At 38.1% G+C, this 21267-nt stretch overlaps 1 protein-coding gene across 1 annotated transcript in view; it reads right to left on the reverse strand.

Moving 5' to 3' along the window:
• The window catches only part of RPP30 (ribonuclease P/MRP subunit p30), a 347672-nt gene that overhangs the window by 285560 nt on the left and 40845 nt on the right, over window positions 1-21267 (reverse strand). Inside the window, exons 4-5 of the mRNA XM_044056927.1 lie at window positions 20903-20977; window positions 9784-9855 (exon numbers count right to left, since the gene is read on the reverse strand). Coding sequence (XP_043912862.1) covers window positions 9784-9855; window positions 20903-20977 — 147 coding nt within the window. The remainder of the gene's footprint in view (window positions 1-9783; window positions 9856-20902; window positions 20978-21267) is intronic.

The following is a 21267-nucleotide window of genomic DNA, read 5'->3' on the forward strand; positions in this document are numbered from 1 at the left end:
CTGAACACATGTAAAATAAATAAACAAACACTTCCAAGCAAACACCCAAAACCTTCTGGATTTCTTTGCATACTTAGCAGCCATACATATGTCACCCCACTGTCTCTTAACTGCTTTTAACACACTCTCTTCATTTTTTTTTAGCCTCCTTTGATGGCTTCTTGTAGTTCTCATGCTATATTTTTATGACCTACTAATTACCCCTTTTTAACAGCAGCTTCTGTTAAAGATCTGAATAAATTTTACCAGAGCAGGTCTTTCACTTAGGACTCCTTTAGCCCTCTCTCTTCACATATACGAAGATATTAATACTGCAAGGTAAAGCAGTCTCCAACCTGTAGTGCAAACTCCTGCATGTCCTCAGTTCATTATCACCTTTGTACCCTTGTATTTGATCCCAATATATAGGTTCCTTTGTCACTTTTCCCCAGTAAATTTCAGCTCCTTCTTGCCTACTTTCTGTACTCCTACTTGCTAACAGCCCTATTCACAAATTCTCTCTACTCCTGGGTTGGCATAGTTCTCAGAATGCTTTCTGCAGCTTTATTAATAGAATACGCTGTACAGTTATTCTCCTAAAATGTCTGCATCAGAAATCCCACTCCCCCAGTTTCTTGAACACCCTCCACTTCACCACTATCCCTTTGCATTTTGATAATATAAACTTCTACTTGTGTTATTGAGCCTTAACTGTGCAGTTCTAAAATCTTTTCAAATCAGGTAATCCTAAACCACCTTGTCCTACTAAAAGGAACAACTTAACTCTTGCCCTCTTTCTTCAATTCTTAATTATTGCCCAAAACTTCTCCTCTGGTGGATATAAATGTGATGGACCTGCAAATAAAACTAAAAAGAGGCATAAAACATTTTCACTGCTTGTATCATACTAACTATATCCATAAACAAGAACTTCCAGTTCCTCAGTCTTTGTATTATATTTTGTTTAGTCTCTTCTCACATAACCTTAGCTGTCATAACAGAAGTCTTTTTAATCCCTACTCCTAATTACTTCATCTTGCCATGTCTCCATAAATATGGTTACTGCTGAACTAGATTGTGTGTTGGTAGGTAATTTACAGCTATAGCCTTCATTTTATCTTCATTGATTTTATATCATGAAAATACTTCAACAGTCTCAAAATGTTCCTGAACACTGAGATTTCCTCCTAATTAACCTTATTATTTTAAATCGGTGATTGCAAATGCTTCCATTGCCCAAAACCCCAAGCTTACTCTGTTCAATGCATTCTGTGCATCAAGACCCACCAACAATAATGTTTTCTTACTTTCTCCTTCCCTCTGGATCATCATTGTTCCATTAATCTTGTGAAATATTTGCTTTCCCTCCATAAAACCACACTGATCCATATATATCACTTGGCAACAACGTTACCATTCTATTACCTAGTATAGGTATAAACATTTTACAAGCATGGTTTAAAAGTGAAAAGGGTCTATATAAAGCTGGGTCTGATGCGTCTTTACACTCTCTAGGTGCAGATGACAAGTCTTGCTCGTCTTTTCCCAGATCATCTCTGTCTCAAGACCAGGGTACACATGATTCTTTTAGTCAATTCCTGTACTTTTTCTGTTTCAAGCATTTTCCTTTGGAACACTGGAAAAGGTTTCACAGGCAAAAATCTAATCGTGGATTTTACTGTTGGACGAATGAGAAGCAGAGACCCCTTCTATTTGCTGTCTCACTTTTTGCTGGATATATAGTTTATGGCTACTGCCTTTGTTTTACATTCATTAATTCTGTAATCTGAAAATACCTGAAACCATCTCAAACTTTCACAAAACTGAAATGTCATTTTCTGGTTTTATTAGATACAAAATATTATCTTTAAATAAAGCTAATTTTTCTTGATCATTACAGCAATTACATCCTTGAATTCCTGAGTCCTTTATTTTCTTTGACAATGGTTCTAAGTGCCATGCAAATAACGGGGAAAAAGGACACCCTTTGCCTTGTTCCTCTGTTCAAACAGAACTTACCAGGGAAGATGTCCTCCACTTTCATTTTTGAATCCAATCCTTTGTATAGCCTCTTAAATCAAACTTCTCATCAAGGAATGCAAATGCTTCCATTGCCCTACTCAAAATCCCAGCTTACTCTATAAAAATGCTTTCTTTGCATCAAGACCCACCACCAACAGTGGTATTTTCTTAATAGGTAGGTACTAGGCTATCTACCCAAGGGCATTTATAAGCCTAGCCAGAGTGTGTCGGCTTTCGCCGCCCCATTGATTAATTGAGCCTCTGTCAAGCAGAGCCAATGAAGTGATCCCAGGGGTGTATTTTCTGTTACCCATCCACTCGTTAAGGTTTCTCTTGAAGAGTGTTAGTGAGGGGCTCTGTCTAATGTAGTTAGGAATTTTGTTCCAAAGCATGGGGAGTCTCTGTGACAGGAATCTATCCCTCCAGCATGTTCTATTTATTGTTGTGGCGAGGTTTAGCTCACTAGTGACTTGGATTTCTTTAGGTGGAGCATGTCCATCAATTCTGAGTTGGACATGGCTTTGTAAGTCAGGCAGAGATCACCTCTGAGTAAGCGATATGCCACTGAGTACAGCCGGAGTTTTTTAAGTCGGGATGCATAGGACATATGTTTGAGGCCAGTAATCCTCTTGGTGAGGTGCTTTTGTGGTCTTTCCAGCTGTCGAAGTGTCTTGTGAGGTACATCCCAAATGGGGCATTGTACTCTATGATGGGTCTGATGAGTGACGAGTAGAGGGGCACTATAACCGCTTTATTTCTAGATGCAAACTCTTTAGTAATTAGATGGGCCACATAGAAGGATTTCCTAACTACTTTGGCAATATGATCGTCAAAGGAGAGAGGACTATCTACCTGGATCCCCAGATCTCTTATTACCTCTTCTGTATTAAGGGGGCTGCCGCCTATGTGGTAACTCGTGGGTGTTTTGTTTTTCCCAAACGGGACGACTATGCATTTTTTGGCATTTAGCTTGAGACATGACTGACACCAAGTGTCCGTCTCAGTAAGGCCTTTTTGAAGGATGTCCGTGTCAGCCGGAGAGTCAATTATGGCTCCCGGTTTGCAGTCATCGGCGAACTTGGTTGGCCATAGTCCTCCTGTGTTTGCCTGTACTTCTGAGAAGTATATGCTGAACAGTAGGGGTCCCAGGGCCGAGCAATGAGGGACACCACTTGTGAATGGTTTAGAGTCAGACCTGGAGCCCGCTATTCTTATCGTGTGAGTTCTGTCTGTAAGCCAGCTGGCAACCCATCTTGTGATATAGGGATTTATGTTCAGGCTGGTGAGTTTTTCTATAATACCAGAGTGAGGAATGGTGTTGAACGCCTTGGCGAGATCAAGGTAGGCTGTGTGAACTACCTTTCCCTCGTCTACGGCCTTGGTGACTGTCTCAAAGAAGTCAATCAGGTTTAGCAGGCATGATCTGCCCTTAAAGCCGAACAGGGTCGGGTCAAGTATATGGAGGTTCCCAATGTCTTTGTTAATGAGTTCCATGATGATGCGCCCCACAGCCTTGCGGACTAGGCTAGTCAGGCTTATGGGGCGATAGTTACCAGGGTCAGTTGTGGCCCCTCCTTTGTGGAGCAGAATAACAGTTGCTGTGCGCCATTCTATGGGCACGTAGCCTGTGGAGAGGCTGAGGTTTAACAGTGTGTTTAGGAGGGGGGTTAGTTCGCTCTGTAGTTCGTGCAAAACGCAGCCTGGGACACCATCTGGCCCCACTGATGCTGTGTTTTTGGCTTTTGAAAGGGCTGTTTTCACCTGTGCTTCTATGATTTCCAGGACACTACACGTTTCAGGTATTGTTGTGGGCCCTTTTGAAGGTGAGAGGGAGGTGAAGTTTGCACTGAATCTGCCAGGATGTTGGCAATATCCGTAGGTTCAGTATATGTTGTGCTATTTTACACTAGCTCAGAGCATATCTGTGAGATGCCACTTAGATTCTTGACATAGCTAAAGAAGGCTTTGTGGTTATCTTTCAAATCCTTGGCTATATTTCTTTCGTGGTTAGCCTTTGTATGATTTTATGAGGGACCTTAGTTTCTTACTGATACTGATCAGGGATGTCTTTCCTTCTTGGAATTTGCTTTTTTTTCTGAACTAGTTTCCTCCTTTTGTTGTATAACCCGTTTATGACAGGGGTCCACCAGACTGGTTTCCTTCTCTTCGGGGAGTGAGTCTCGGTTTTGCTAGGGATGGCACGATCCATGCATCCTTGTAGGTGCTCATAGAGTGCAATTGTAAAGGATTCTGCATCTTGGGCAGTGTTATCCTTTAGCGTGGGGGCTGTGAAACATACCACCTCTGCCTTAAGTAAGGTGAAGTTCGCTTTAGAAAAGTTTTTCACTGTGGTTTCTTTGGTTGGGGGTGGTGGTAGGGTGTGGACATCCAGAGTGATTGGTTTATGGTCGACGGGTTGACCTCTGGTGCGGAACACCCGTCGCCCATGTTGGTGAAGACCAGGTCCAATGTGTTACTGTCTCTGGTACAGGAGTTTACCAGCTGATCCAGGGCATTTGAGTTGATAAATTCCAGGAAGCGCTGAGCCTGGGAGTTTGTACTCAAGTAGTTTTCCCAGTTAATGGCAGGGTAATTGAAATCGCCCAATATCAGGGTGTTTGGTAGGACCTTCATGATTTCCAGTGTCTCCAGAAAGGCAGAGTGGTGGTCCTGGTTCATGGAGGGTGATATGTAGCAGGCCACAATTTGCATTGCAGATTTGCCCGATGTTAGTTGCACATGGATGATCTCTGAGGTATCATGCTGCGCCACTAACCTGGAGGTGTGGGTATCCTTGATGAATATGGATACACCCCCTCCTTTTGTGTTTCGGTTCGTGTTCTGTGGCAGAAATGTGTGGTATGAGTTGTAGCCCAGTAGTGCTGGAGTGCTCTCTGGAGCCTTGAACCAGGTTTCAGTTACTGCACAGATGTCGACGTTCTCCATACTTAGGAGTGCTTCGAACACATGCATTTTGAGATTTAAACTCCTGGCATTGAGTGGCATAACCCTCATTTTTTTACTTGCGCTGTTTATGGAGGTGGGTTTGAATTTTGAACCTTGCCTAAAAAAGGCACTATGGGGGCAGCAAGAGCCTTGGCCAATATTCGAAAGCCAAGGGGTGACAGGTGCAAGCCGTCTCTTGCGAAGCAACGCGGCTTGTCGAGCATGTCATTAAAGGCTGACAGACACTGGATCCCCTTTGAATGACACCAGAAGCTTAGCCAATTGCTGAAATTGATCATTTTTTCTTTATTCTGAGGTATCATTCTTGGTGAGGGCAGGATGCTACTCAGGGTCATACCCGCCTGGGCTACATGATCAGAGAGCTCTTCCATGTCTCTTTTCATGTAGTCCAGGGAGGTACATCTCAGGTCATTCACACCAGCATGAACAATGACAGAGTAATTTTTGTACTTGTTCTGGAGTGACCTGAGTGCTTGTGTTATGTGGTGGATTCTGGCTCCCGACAGGCAGCTAACAGTAATCTTCTTGTCCAACCTAGTGAATGGGGCATCAGTGTGCCTGACTATAGAGTCACTTATTGCTAGTGTGTTAGGTATGTTATTTTGCCTTAAGGGCTGTGATTGTGCCGCACACTGATTTTGTGTTTTATCTGTTGTCTGGTTTGTGACGGGAGGTGCAGGTTTTTTGGGTGTCTGCTTTGGAGCTCTCTGATGCTTTTGCATGTTTTTATTTAGAGCCTCAAGAGTATGACTTTGTGTATTTTTTGCCAGTGCTGGTTTAGTAGGTCTGTGTGAGACTGGAGGTGTGGGGCAAGTGTTAACCTTCTCCTCTGCTCCAGTCTTGGGTGGAGAGAACTTAGCCTCCAGTTTGGCTGTATAATTGCATCTCTCGCATATGTTAGCGTTTTGTGGTAGGAGGAGAGGGCTGTCTGTATACATGAGGCAGTTGTAACATTGCCTCAGGATACCCAGGTTCACCAGCTGGACTGGAGAGTACACCTGAAGTCGCCCTTTGGTCATGCCTGAATAGTAGGATGAGCTGCTTAGTCGCTTGGTTGGTGAGGGGTGGATAAAGAGCCTTGCCCCTCTGGGCAATCAAGTGATGGGGTATATTAGTGCTTGCTATTAGGTCTGAGCAAGTGCTGGACTGTAGGACGCTTTTTGAGTGCTTAGGTTGAAAGTTAGACTAGTTTCAAGTGAAAAACTGAAGAGGAGACTTAGTGGAGCCGGGAATAATTTAGCCCGGCGCACAAAACAGTGCAAACGCAGTTTTTCCAACTACTAACTTCTGGGCTGGAACCACTCCTCCAGGGACAGATGGCTGCTCAAAGTTCCCCTCTCTCACAGGTGAACAGAGAAACTTCCCTCTATTCAAGTAAGATATGGGAAACTCAGAAACTTGTAACACAGCCCTGAATTCAGCACTAGCCTGAAAACTGGACTATACTAGCTTAGAAAGGCGGGAAACAAGAAAATGTTCTTTTTTCTTTTGAAAAGATAAGGCAAAAATAGTAAAAAGTACACTTAAAACAGCTTTAAACGACTACAAACTATCCGAAAAGGCTCTCGTACTTTAGTGTGTAGCCTACAACAGTTAAACAATTTATTTAAACAAAAAACAACTTTTTAAAAGTGCAGGCAGTCAAATAAGTACAATATGTGAAAAAAAACATGCTTTCAAATCACAACAAGTGCTGGAAAATCAGCATTTAGATGGAAAACAGTTAAGTACAGCAAGAAAATACAGAAAACTGATACTCAATCACTCCAAAATCTCTCTTTTAAGCTAGAAGGCTTGTATCAGTTTAAGGCTTTCTAGTGCCTTCCGGTAGGTTAGTTACAGGAAAGATGGGAAACAAGCCCAGATGTGGTCTTTTAAACCAGAAAGTTGAAAGAGATGAACAACTTCCCGAATGATCAATAAACTACAATTCCTGGGCCAAGAACCATTCCTCTCGTGGTAGACAGGCTACCTAGTACTTACCACTCCCATTGATAAGCTAGAAGGCTACACTCCAACACAAAGGCTTGGGGGGCTCAGAAGCTTACAAACAGTCCTGGATACAGCAAATATGTACCTGGACTAGACTAGTTAGGGGAAAGGTGGGGATCAAGCGCAAACACGGGCTTTAAAACCAGAAAGTTGAGAGAGATGGATAAACTGCCCAAACGGCCAATAAACTACAATTTCTGGGCCAGAACCATTCCTCTTGTGATAGATAGGCTACCTAGTGCTTACCACTCCCATTGATAAGCTAGAAGGCTTCCCTCCAACACAGAAAGGCTTGTGAGGCTCAGACGCTTACCAACAGTCCTGGACACAGCAACTCTGTATCTGGACTAGGCTAGTTACAGGAAAGGTGGGAAACAAGCACAAGTGTGGCTTTTAAGCCAGCAAGTTGAAAGAAATGGAAAACTGCCTAAACGGCCAATAAACTACAATGTATGGGCCAAAACCCACTCTTCCCGTGGTAGATAGGCTTACCTGATGTTTACCACTTCACTGATAAGCTAAAAGGCTTCCCTCCAACACGGAAAGGCTTGGGGGGCTCAGAAGCTTACAAAGAGTCCTGGATACAGCAAATTTGTACCTGGACTAGACTAGTAACAGGAAAGGCAGGAAACAAGCGCAAACACAGGCTTTTAAATCAGAAGGTTGAAAGAGATGGAAGAGCTTCCCAAACGGCCAATAAACTATCATTTCTGGGCCAGAAACCCCTCCTCCTGTGGTAGATAAGCTACAAAGCTTCCCTCCAAGACAGAAAGGCTTGGGAGGCTCAGGAGCTTACAAATAGTCATGGATACAGCACGTCTGTATTTGGACTAGACAAGTTATAGGAAAGGCAAGAAACAAGCTAAGAATTCTTTTTTTTTTTTTTTACAGAAAAGCAGCTAAAACAGCAGTTAATACAATTCAAATGCAGTGCAGGCTAGAACATGTGTATCAATATTACAGCAAATACAGTTTAATTAAATGCAATTAAATTACCAAATGACTAAAAAACAAGTGCAGAAGGCATTAAATTAGAAGGCTACTAACAAGCAGTAATAAGTGCAGAGTAAGAACAACTGAACAGATAACAGCACGCAGAACAGCAACTAAGACAGTTACAGTAAGAGCAGCGGAATATATATATATATATATATATATATATATATATATATATATATATATATATATATATATTTATTTATTTATTTTTGAGGGAGGGAACACAGCAGGATTAAGAGGCTACATGGGTTGTCCTTCTCAAATGCTCTTTTTGTACACAGTAGGAGTGCCTGAAATCAGAATATGATCTCACTGCACTCAGTTGAGTGAGCAAATGAGATAGGCCCAGAAGGAGTATCCAAACACAAACTTACAAGAGGGGCGGGCAGTTTCAAAGCCACCAAGACAGTGGAGACAACAAGAGAAAGAAACAATACAGCACCACCACAAATAATAGGCAAGTGTATAAATACAGCACAGTGCAAATTAAGTTGCAAAAAGTGTACTTAATCAGTTTGGAATAGATTCCAACTCTGCAGCTCACAGCAAATCTATCAACTTTCCAGCAGTTCACAGAAATGCAGTCTGTATTGGAATTACAGCAATGAAAATACACCTCAGGCAATGTCTAACAGCTAGGATGTGGGCTGGCTCAACAATCCCCTCCGTGAAACTAGCTTCTGAGCTACCCTGAGAAAAAAACATTCTGCTTCCCTCTGAATCATTGTTCTAATAATATTGTCAAATATTGGCCTCTCCTCCAAAAAAACACATTGATCCATATCAATTTTAGCATCATCTTTGTCATTCTTTTAGCCTCTATTGACAAACACGTTATAATCATGGTTTAGAATTGTAATAGACATCTATGAAGCTGGGTCTGATGGGGCTTTACCATCTGCAGGCATTCAAGCCACCACAGCTTTCTTCCAGGATGCCAGTACTTCTCTTCAGTTTAAAATACCTTCCAAATCTTTATCACTTTTTCCTCCTAGCTTCCAAACTTCCACAGGAATACCATCCATTCCTGGACTAGATTGGTTATACACCACCATTTTAAATCTTACCACCTCTTATCTTGTTAGTACAGCAAAAATCCCCATTATCCAGGACTCAAGCAACCAGCACTTTCAAGCAACTGGCATTTGATTGGCTCATATGCCGGCATATGAGCCGATCAAAACTATCAAAGCGGAGCCACTTCTACTCAATGTGGAACAGCCTGCAGTTTGACATTGCATAGAAGTGGCTCTGCTTTGTGATTTTTGATTGGCTCGCATATGAGCCAATCAAAGATCCCAAAGGGGAGCCTCTTGTGTTTAATGCGGAACAGCACGGTGTTCGACACTGAACAGAAGAGGCTCTGCTTTGCCATTTTTGACTGTCTCGTATACTGGCAGTCAAGCCAGTCAAAAATGGCAAAGTGGAGTGCTTACTAATGGTGTACCTCTCCCAGTCTACATTTAAGTAGTAAAGTCACCCAGGAAAATGGTGTAGGGTTTAATGGCGATTGACTCCAGTTCCTGTAAAGTGAGTAGCAAATGAACAGAAAGAATTCTATTTCCATATAAGAACAAAACAAGTTTTATTACTTTATCTTTCATCCGTAGCATGTGGAATCACAATGCTCCATTGAATTTCAATGATTCAAAAACATTTTCTGGGTGAGGCCATCTTCCAGGACTTCTCCAGAGAAAGAATTTTGCTCCACTCAAAAGCTTCTCAATATATGATGCGTCTCTTTAATCATGTCATCTATGTTGTTAAGTAATATAGTCTACAATGAAATACTATGTTATAACAATTTGGTAAAAGGTTACTTACATGAAATAACTTCTCTGTCTTTGGGAACACAGACACTACATCATACAACTTGGTACGCTGAGATGTAGTTCTCTATATATATATATAAAAAAAAAGCAAACATACAAAAGCTTCCATCAGTAAAATCAGTCGAAAATTCAACAAATGTATAACAAATAAAAAATGATGCATCGAAAACACTGCTTACAATATTTTTCAACTTCACTAGCAAGTAAAACAAATACACCAGTGAAACATTATACAAAAGAATAATCCAATGAAAAAATTTCTCTTGTTTTACAACCCCCATCTGTACATCAACATTCTCCGACACCAAAGGTACAGGAAAAACTTGCAACACAAATGGTACCACCTAAATAAGGGTGTTTAAATCTGAAAAACAATAGCTCAGTATTGCAACTCCTGTCAGGAAACAACATTAATGCGTAAAAGCCCATAATCTCCCAAAGAAGTCCTAATATAGGCAGTAGAGTCCTGTGAAAAGACTTCAGAGAAGGTCAAGGTCATGCTACCTTAGGAGAAATTTACCTTGTTTTCCTTCTGCAAAATTGAAAGGAAACAGTCCAATATATCACCAAACCAGAATCAACACTCCAGCAAACCATAAGCTTGCTTCTGCTATTAAATGAAAACAAGTCTGGTGTTCTGATTTAGGCCAGGGTCTGCACTGCAAAATTCTATATTTTTACCTCCATGTTCTCCACGCTGGCCATTGGCAAAGGTGGTTATCTTATTTTACCATTTCAGTACTAGTAGGAATAGTGTGGACTGCTGCCTGTGAAGGATCATTTAAAAATATACCCAATATAACTTTTGCCAGACAGATAATACTCCAACCAGAGACCTCATAAGAGCACTAGCTTTAAGGTAAGGTAGTCCCATTTGTTGAGGGGACAAATGAATATTGACATCAGATAAAGAAGGTATATTCTTACCATAATGTTGCAAGTATGTGTTGTCCATTTTTATTCTTTTCAATTCCCCTCCCTCCAACCCCCTGCCATTTTGTGTGACTTCTGGAGGAATGAGAAGCTGCTAAAGGAATCAATTTTCTTTCCTTAAAGCTCCAGATACTATTTTCTCATACAATGATGATTATAAAGGTCAGCAAACAAGATCTGAGTTATGGTAGGGGACTAGAGCATTGTGGGTAAAGGAGGAGCTAGAGAGTTTTCGGTATCTACGAGCTGTAAAAAGCATCAGTCGGATCCGAACCCATTTGTTCAGAAAGAATGAAAATGGGCAACACAGACGGAATATTCTGGCGAGTACAGAACTTCTTTTCAATGCCAAAAAAGAATTATTAAAGCACTGCAAAGCCACTAGTAGAGGTAAAAGTTGTTGGTGAATCCTAACTATGGAAGGACAAGTACTAGGGAAGTAATGGAAAACTACAGGAACTGCCAACATATTATGCTATACAGGATTAAAATAGCTCTATTCATAAGAGAGTGCTCTACCACAATGAGGGGATCACCATACTTCTGTTATAACACTTTGTATTGTCTACCCCAGTTTTAAAAGAATTTAAGGGACTAGTGTTTACTAAAAGTGGTTTAAATTTTGTTCCCCATCCAAATATAACCTCCTCACAAATATTCCGTACCAAATGCTGGGGGTATCCTCTTTCAACAAACATTTCTGTTGTTTTACTTTTACTTTAAAATATTCCAAGTTAGAACACATCTTGGCTACCCTGACCATCTACCCCTTAAAAATGTTTCTTTTGGTAAAAGTAGGATGGTTACTATGGTAATCTAAATAGCTGTCGGGAAATGTGTCTAACTTTGGATACAAAAGTACAACTTTCTCTATCCTTGGAAAGGGTTATATCCAAGTAATCTATACTTGTGTCTACACGGTAGAAGTAAATTGAAAATATGGGGTAGCACTATTTAAGGAGAGGTAAGAGGTTTTAATTTGTGATGAATACGTTTTATGTTTCTAAACTGTCTTGCTGGTTAGTCCATTTGTGGCTTTATACTTTATCAGTCATTTTTAAAGACACATTTTACGTTGGTTCACTTGGGTTACTGGTCTTGCATAACAGCGTTTTTTAGTCCAGAAGAAAGATTACCTGGAAGGTGGATCTTTTATTTCAGAATTGCCTGCATTTGATTAATTTCTTCAAGCTACAGAAGGAGTCATTGGTGCGTGTTCTTTACACTCTGGGTGTACTGTTGCTCCAGTTTCCTTAACCAATCAAGATATATCGTCTTCGTCTTCACAGAACAGTGCTGGGGATTTAAAACAACTAGTTGCCTTGGTATCTCAGCAGGTAGCAGAGCTGCATACAAAGCTGGAGACACGAAGTCCCACGATGCTATGAGGAACAACCGAGGAGGGAACGTTTAAACATGAGTGACAGACTAGCCAATTAGGGAGAATTTACTAATCCTTCCTTTTTACAGAACGAGACTTTTCAACACGGTAATCAGCATGGAGAAAGCATGGAAGCACCTCATTCTAGAGATTTTAATTTTCATGAATGGGTTTGGATAGAGACATCATTTCCCGTACAACGGAACATTACCCTGAATCGCCAGCCACCAAAAACTTTTCAGAAGAAAATGAACTGGAGGCAAAGCTTCCAAAGGCACAGAGCCTACAGTGTGATAACTTGTACCTTAATGACAGCATTTAATATAATCTGGTCCCCAAGGGTTTGCGAGTGCACAAATTTCCCAATGGCTTAAAAGTGGGGAAGCTGAAACTGAGATACTTCTTAAAATGTTCGACAGATTTGGTTTTGAATTGATGATGTTCATAATTAAAATGAACAATGCTAACATTAATAAATTTTTCAGAAGAGCTTAATAATGAAATCTTGGAAGATTTATTTGTTTGAATCTAATGCATCTAGGCATGATATTTTTAATAGGGTTGAACATAAAGTTAAATTAAACTTTGGAATGCAAACTTAAGAAAATGGTTAGAGATGAGAGCAAATATGTTAAGAAAATTGCCTACCCTTTACCCAGTTTGTATTACAATAAATTGGGGGATTCTACGAAAGTGGAGAATGCAAATAGGGGATCTAACCATTCTGACAGGGAATTAGTATTCCAACTGAACAGGATCAACAACCTCAAGATATGGCTGGAGGGAGTATGGCAACGTACGATGCCAACTACCGACCCCGGAGGAAACTGGAAAGAATAAAAAAATAAAGAGAGAGACAGAGGGATTTTTTACCCCGGGCCCAAACTCCGAAAGGAGTGAGGGGGAGAGGGAGAGGAAGGGGTTGGAGGAACAGTGGCAGGAACAACAACTGACGCAACAGGAATATATGGACAATAGTTTAACTGACAACACTGTGGTAGCTTATGATGGAAAATTATCACACCAACTTGCAATATTTTTAATTACACTGATGTGAGGGTTAACAAAACACATTTTGTGTCTTTACAAAAGGTTTTAAATTTGCTCCCTCTTTTAAAGTGGGTGTGGTTGACATATTAACTGTATTTAGAATTTTTACAAGGAAACTACATCTTCAGTTAAATTTTAAAGGACCAAACAAGTCAAGATGAAACTACTCAAATAACTTGATATTAGAGAGAGTTGTTTTAATCCCCCCTTCACCCATTTCTTTCTGCATTTGAAAAGGCTTGTTCTTTGGAAATGCATTCTTTTCTTTACAGAAGTAGAAGATTTTATAACATGTCAGGAGAAGAGTCTCAGTGTATGACCTCAGATGTAATGATATCACAAGAATTATGAAACCGGATAAGGATGGGGGAGTGTTTTTACTTAAGATGGATTATACAAGTCAGTTAGTTATTTTATATTTTTCAGGATACAGAAGTAACAAGAAGCAAGGGCGGCCACGGTGGTGCAGTGGTTAGCATTGCTGCCTCACAGCAAAAGGTACTCCGGTTTGATTCTCGGCTGGGGTGCCTTCTGTGTGGAGTCTGCATGTCCTCCCTGTGGTCATGTGGGTTTCCTCCGGGTGCTCCGGTTTCCTCCCACATCCCAAAGACATGCTGTAGGTGGATTGGACACTCTAAATTGGCCCTAGGTGTGAGTGCGTGCATGTGTGCTCCTTCTGTGGAAGGTTGGGCGCCAGGCTGGCAACTCGACACCATAAAACTCCACTGCCAATCATGAGCGGACAAGTGATGCGCTGTGGCAACCACTAACCGGGGAAAGCCGAAAGAAGAATCAGGAAGCATCTAAGAATAAAGTCTTTTTAGCTTATGGGAAACTTCAGTTATTCACAAAGGATGCCCTTTTACAGGGCGCTGTCTCACAGGAATTACTTAATTTTTTATAAATGGAACACCCACTTATTTCTATGGCATTTGAGATCCCAAAAGTTCATTAAAAAGTGAACATCAACCCCCATTTAGGGTTATTATTGCCACACACAATAACCCCACCTATTCTCTAAGAGCGTTCATTGACAGACTTCTTAAGAATGCTATTAGACCTATTTATTATTTACTGAAACATTCCTGGGATTTTTTGTTGAAAATCAATAAGGACTGGTAGAGTGAAGAATGTTGTTTTTCAGCTGTTGATGCAATTGATTTGTTCACATCCATTCCCCATCGTGAAGGACTGAATTTATTTTATTAAAACTAAGGAAAATGACAAGTTTGAATGATACAATGGTAAATTGTTATGAATGTGATGGAAATTAATTTGGCAAGCAATCTTTTTTACTTTTGAAGGAGAATATTTTCAAAAGACTAAAGGGGTGGCGAAGGGTGCAAGTCATAGTTGTGCACCCATATATGCCAATTTAATCCTTTATGCTTGGGAATCCAAATTTGTTTTCAATACAGAATTCTCAAAACAGTGGCTTACATGCTTCCAGTTTCTGGATGATATTTTTACATTGCGGAAAAAGACATCACAGCAAACAGAACTTTTTGTTGAATACTTAAATAGTGCTACCCCATACTTTACATTTACTTCTACTTTGTCAGACAAAAGTACAGATTACTTAGATGTAACCCTATCCAAGAATATAGAAAATTATAATTTTGTATCCAAGGTTTATAGGAAAGACAGAATTTCCAACAGCTATTTAGATTACCACAGTAACCATTCTAGTTTCATCAAAATAAACATTTTTAAGGGGCAGCTGGTCAGGGCAGATAGGATGTGTTCTAACTTGGAAAATTTTAAAGTAGAAGTAAAACAGGTTTGTGGAAAGAGGATACCCACAACATTTGGTACGAAATATTTGTGATGAGGTATATTTGGTTTAAATTTTGTTCCCCATCCACTTTTAGGAGACACTATTCCCTTAAATTCTTTTAAAAGTGGGGTAGGCAATACAAAAAGTTATAACAGAAGTATGGTGATCCCCTTTGGGCATGGTGAAAGATAAATCAAAGACATTATCACCAAAAATTGGGTTATTTATAAAGGAAACCCAGAAATTATGGAGGTCATAGGTTACAAACCCCATTTTGTATACAAAGCTGGTAAGAATTTGAAATATCTTTTTGAACATGTTAAGATGACTCCATCCATTCCTTACAGGGGAACAACTCGATGTAGATCATGCTAACAACGTTCCTACATTTTGCAAGTACAATCTGTTTCCTTACAAGGTTTACCCTTTGTTAAGTTAAAGGGGAATTGTAATACTAAAGCTATAATTTAAATTGCGGTTTGTGACAAATGTGGATTTTTTATGTTGGGAAAACTGAGAAAGAATTTATGAACATCTGTATGCCATCTCTAAAGCAAATCTTAACAATTCTTTTTATAAAACACACGACGGAATGTCAGGGCTTCACAAAATTCTGTTTTGATATTTTGGATAAAGGTTCCCTACAACCGTAGGGGTGGATGGTTGGAATTGGATTTAAAATTAAAGAGTTGCAGTGGCAAATAAAGTTAAATTCTAGCCTTTCCCTAGGGATCAATGAGAACATCTCCATACTTCCTACTTTAAAAAAAGAAAGCTCTAGATTTATAAAAGGATGTTTTTGAAAATGTGTTACTTTTTATGACCATTTCAGATATTTATATAAATACATATCCTACAAAAATTAAGTATTAGCATTGTTAAGGTGTTGTTACAATAAATGTACACCTTTCATACACAGAGAGTAATGCCTTGTTTTATGAATGTGGTTTACTTTTATACTTAGGATTAATTAGTTCAATTTTTAAAGGGTAGGTATTATTTTATATGTGCAAGTAACATTTTTTTTATGTTATGTGTGTAAATAACTTTTTACTATGTCTAAGTTTCTTTATTATGGAGTCTTTCTTTAATATGATATGCTCTGAATTAGTCAATACATACTAATATTTTTATGAAAAAGATTTTCAGTTGAAATGGTTTAACGTTCTGAAAAAGTCCTGTACATTGTTGAGGGACAAAAGTGCTTGATGTTCAATATAAATTTCTTTAAGCCTTCTAATAGGTTTAAATTTGTGACTAATACATTATATGTTTGCTTACTCTCTTGCTGGTTGGTCCATTTGTGGCTTTATACTTAATCAGTCATTTTAAACCCACTTCCCATGCTGGTTCACTTGCATTATACAATTAAAACACTGAAAGGCCTAGGTAGTTTAAAATATACTTGAAAAAAACTGCCTGTACTGATTTATATACAATCATATGCTTATGCATACATACAAACAAATAGTATTTTACAAAAACCTTAAAGTATAATCATATATATGAATATATACATATATAAACTTGTACTATCTAATTTTATTTCTAAGATCTGATAACTCTGGTTTGAGAAAGTATGCATCATTCAGGCCAGGTGGATATTGAGCTCTAAATCTTAGCAACCATTTATTTTCGTGTCTTTCTGTAAAATTGTTCTTGTCCTCTTCTCTAAGATGTGTGGGAATAGAATGTAAAATAAAAAATTTAAACTTGTGCAAGTCACTTGTACCTGCCATGTGTTTATAAAGGGAACACATGTCTTTTTCCTTCTTAAGTTTGAAGGACGACTGCACATTTTCTGTTTAAACCTTTGATTGGTCTTTCTGATATAATATGTAGGAAATTTCGAGCACTTCGCCATGTACATTATTTCTCTTGTGTTGCAGTTTCCATAAGCTTTCAACTAAAACAGTGGTATTCTTCACTGGAGGTACTGTAGTATTTTCTGCATATATATATATGCTTATAGAAAGTGTAATTATAACATTTAAAAATTATTTTCTTGGTAACATCTTTTGTTTTAATTTGTTCTTTATAACACAATTTATTTTTAAGTGCAACATTTTTTACCTAAATTCAAGACATTTACCATTTCCTTTAACTCAGGGATGTGTGTTAATAACGACCAATGCTTTATGACATTTTTTATATGACATATATTATGATCATAAATCAAAATATACCTACAACCAACAGCATTTTTGGCCTTTTGATTGATCATTCTTATTTTCAGAAAAAAAGGCTTAAATTTACTATTTCTTTCTTCCAAAACATTGTTTTTAAACCGATGCATTTTTTTCTTACACATTCCTCTATTACTAAAATAGAATGCCATTTGTGCTGAGTACTCAGTTATATCCTGCTGTGTATTAAGTCTACTGATCCTTGCCATCAGATTCTGAACTATATTGTTAAAACATAAAGCTGGGATGCATACTGCCCCCTTGCCAGATAAGTACATTTAACATCAAGGTTATCTTTAGTGTCCTTTTTAAAGTTATATCTAAATGGTCTGTCTATATTGTAGGTTTTTTCTTAAACTTCAGAAAAGATGGTGTAGTATGTAAGGACAAAATAAAGTCATTCAACTCCCATAAAAAGAACAGGTCATTGGAAAACCTTTTACAGAAAACCACATTTTTAGGAATAATACTGGAATCATAGAAAATTGCATCAACCTCCCAACTACTCTTCACAATGTTGGCATGAGTATTTGCCACTGTAGTACCCATGGTTATGCCAACCACTTGCTTATAAACATGTTCTTGAAACCAAAATACATTATTCTCTAATACAATTTAACATATTTTATGTTTAACAATATAGTTCAAAATCAGATGGCAAGGGCCTGCAGACTTAATAAACAGCATGATATTATGAGTACTCAGAACAAATGGCATTAGATTTTAGTAATAGAGGTTACTATAAAACTATAATAAATATATCAGTTTAAAAATAAAGTTTTGGAAGAAATAGTAAATTTAAGCCTTTTTTTGAAGAAAAGGATGATCAAATATCAAAGGCCAAAAATGGTGTTGCTTGTAGGTATATTTTGACCTACGATTCTAATATATCTCATACATAAAAAATGTCATAAGAAAGCAATGGTCATATTAGCACAAGTCCCTGAATTAAAGGAAATAGTAAAGGTCCCGAATTCAGTAATAAAAACAGGTTGCACTTTAAATTGTGTTATAAAGAGCCAATTAAAACACAAAAGACGTTATCAACAACAAAAAAGGAATTTTTAAATGCAGTAATTGTACTTTCTATAAACAGAGAAAATACCACAGTACATCCAGTGGAGAATACCAATTTTTATTTGAAAGCTTATGGAAACTGCAACACAAGAGATATAATATATATGGTGAAGTGCTCAAAATGTCCAGGAAAGACCAATCAAAAGTTTAAAGAGAACTTGCAGCCATCTTTCAGACAAAGGAAGGAAAAAAAAGACACCGATTCCCTTCATAAACATACAGGGGTATAGATGACGCACATTTGATTTTACATTTTATTGTCACATCTCAGAGGAGGGGACAAGTAAAATTTTACAAAAAGGCAAGAAAAATAAAGGGACACCAGATTTAGAGCTCAACATCCACCTGGCCTGAATGATGCTTACACTCTCAAACCACAGTTAATAGACCTTAGAAATAAAATTAGATAGTACAATGTTATATGTTTATATATTCAGATATAGGAATATACTTGAAGTTTTTAGTAAAATGCTACTTGCTTGTATGTATACATATAGTAAATAACTGTGTGTATATATATATATATATATATATTTTGTTTTATAAGTATTTTTTCAAGTATGCTTTACTATATCTAGGCATTTAAATGTTTTAATTGTATAATTTTTTAACTGACATGTGATTTGCACTATTTTCCTTAGTTTTACTATATAAAGATGAGTTTTTTTATTCAGTTAATTCATGCCTGAGAAGCAGTTTGACTGAGAAAGTTTTTACTAGCAGAATCAACAGATTTACTATTACTCGTGGTTCTGTTACACACTGTTTTTTATGTTGTTACTACGTTCGTGGAGAAACCAGACTTGCTGCCAGTTCCTCTCGAGCGAGAGAGAATGAAGTTAATAATTGTAGCCTACAAAACTGAGGCAAAAAGAAAGACAAAGGGAAGATATCAAACAAAAATCTAGTGAAAAAATTTCAAAACTCACCAACTTTGCTTGAGCTTGTCTCTCAAATTCACATCTTCATTAATAAAAGGTCCAATTTTTTTATCAAAATAGCCCTTAATTCTCCAGCATCATTTCAAAATACTGTAGTTAAACAATTTGAGAGACAAGTTGGGTTTGGAGCCTAAAATTACTTTTAGAAGAGGCCCTAATTTAAAGGATTTACTGAATAGGAACATAAAACCTTATGTTCCGAATAAGGGCATGAGAAGGTGTGGCAGATGCCCTTATTATAAATACATTTCTGTAGAGTCCTCTTTCTCTTTAGGGAAAATAAATTATATTCTGACAGGGAAATATGAATGCAACACTACGGGGGTTGTTTATTTAGCTAGATGTAAATCATGCCCCATATTCTATATAGGAAAGAAGGAAAGGCCATTAACCAACTTTGGCACCAGTCATGTGTTCCTTTGAGACCCTCTTGCAGTATGTTTACATCGTTTAGGGAGTCAATGACAGCACCCAACTTGCAGTCATCCAGGAACTAGGTTGAAAAAATGAAAAGTAAAAAAAAAAAACTTCAGCAGTTTCACACGTTTACATCTAGGGATAAAGCTTTATATTTATAGTATTAGGGTGGTAGCATACAAACAACCATGCACTCCTCTCCAATTCCAAAGCCAACGAAAGCTGACCTCACAATGGAAATACTTACCTTAGACTGAAAAGCATGTGGGTTGTCTAATGGATGAGATTAAGGATAAAAAGGAGTTATAAAAGCATGACAAATTGTACCACAGCACCCTCCGAAAAAAAGTTAACATTTCTCTCATGTAAACTAATTCATGCCTACAGCATAAACTCTGACACAGCAATACACAACAGCATTTGTTAGTAAGACCTGTACTAATGTTGTGACTCATGCAGAAGTGTCCATTCTGAAAGTACAGAATCCTCAATAATCTACAGGAAGCATACAACTGTTTGTTGATCACACAGTATATGAAAAATAACTTAAAATCAGTGAGGAAATACCTAAGGTGAGAATGGTGGTCACGTCGGATCATTTCTTTTGCTTTCCACTACAAAGGTAAAAGACATGTTTCTGCTAAGGGTGATTCTACCCTAGAAGGGAAGATACCTCCTCAGGGGTAAATTGCTATGCCATGAAGACCGACGGGAATATGTGGACCAATGCAACATCATGGAGAAGATGGAGGGGATTATCAAAAAAGATAACAGCTACTGAAAACACTGTTCATGCTTCCTTAAAATGTCCTACAGCCCCGACTGCGTATTTCACTCAATTCGCAGTACTTTGTCTCTGATGAACACTTGCAAAAGATAGAGAAATGATGGGGTGAGAATGTTACTCTGCGCAGCAAAAGGTGATAGTCTGAAAGAATTAATGCCTACTATGAGGATGTGAATAAACACACGCACTTAACCATTTAAGAAAATGTACTATAGACTGAACTATGATGCTGACAAACAAAACCCTTATCGCTCATAAATGTCCTGATGAGCCCTTATATTCTCAGTAATAAATTCTCATTAACTTGTTATTGGTTCAAGAATGAAGCTCTTATGTTGTGGGCTACAGGAACTTTCTGCTAAAACAATATGAAAATATACATAAAACACCTAGCACAACCTTATACCTACAGTGACTCAAACGAAACGACAGAAACAATGCACTAAACTGGTACAAGAAATCAAAAACAATTCCCAAACAAAATAAGCTTATTGTAAAGCTGCCCACACATATCTGGATTATACAAATATTACAGCAAAAATAAAATACAAATGGCTCTTACCATTTCAGTGCAATGAGATGGATCTGATGCCACAATTGTTAATCTGGTTACTATTTTAACTGGCTTGGTTGTTCCCTAAATGGGAGAAAAATATTAATAGAAATTACAAACTTCAGTTATATAAATAATTTATTTTGTGGCAGACCGTACAGAACTCCTCTAAATCAAGAACAGAAAATCTCTATCTCAGCAACATATATTCCACATGGTAACATTTCATTTTAACAGCAAATAGATATCCTCTACTGGGTCCCTCTCTACATTCAGCAAGAAATTATACTAAAAGACCTCCACAGCGACTGGTAAATTATCAACGACACTCCTGCAGAATATATGTCATTTTCAGTTTATTAACCAAGGTAAAA

The sequence above is a fragment of the Protopterus annectens genome, chromosome 14.part0, assembly GCF_019279795.1.
Source record: "Protopterus annectens isolate FY-2018-M chromosome 14.part0, PAN1.0, whole genome shotgun sequence".
NCBI lineage: Eukaryota > Metazoa > Chordata > Ceratodontiformes > Protopteridae > Protopterus > Protopterus annectens.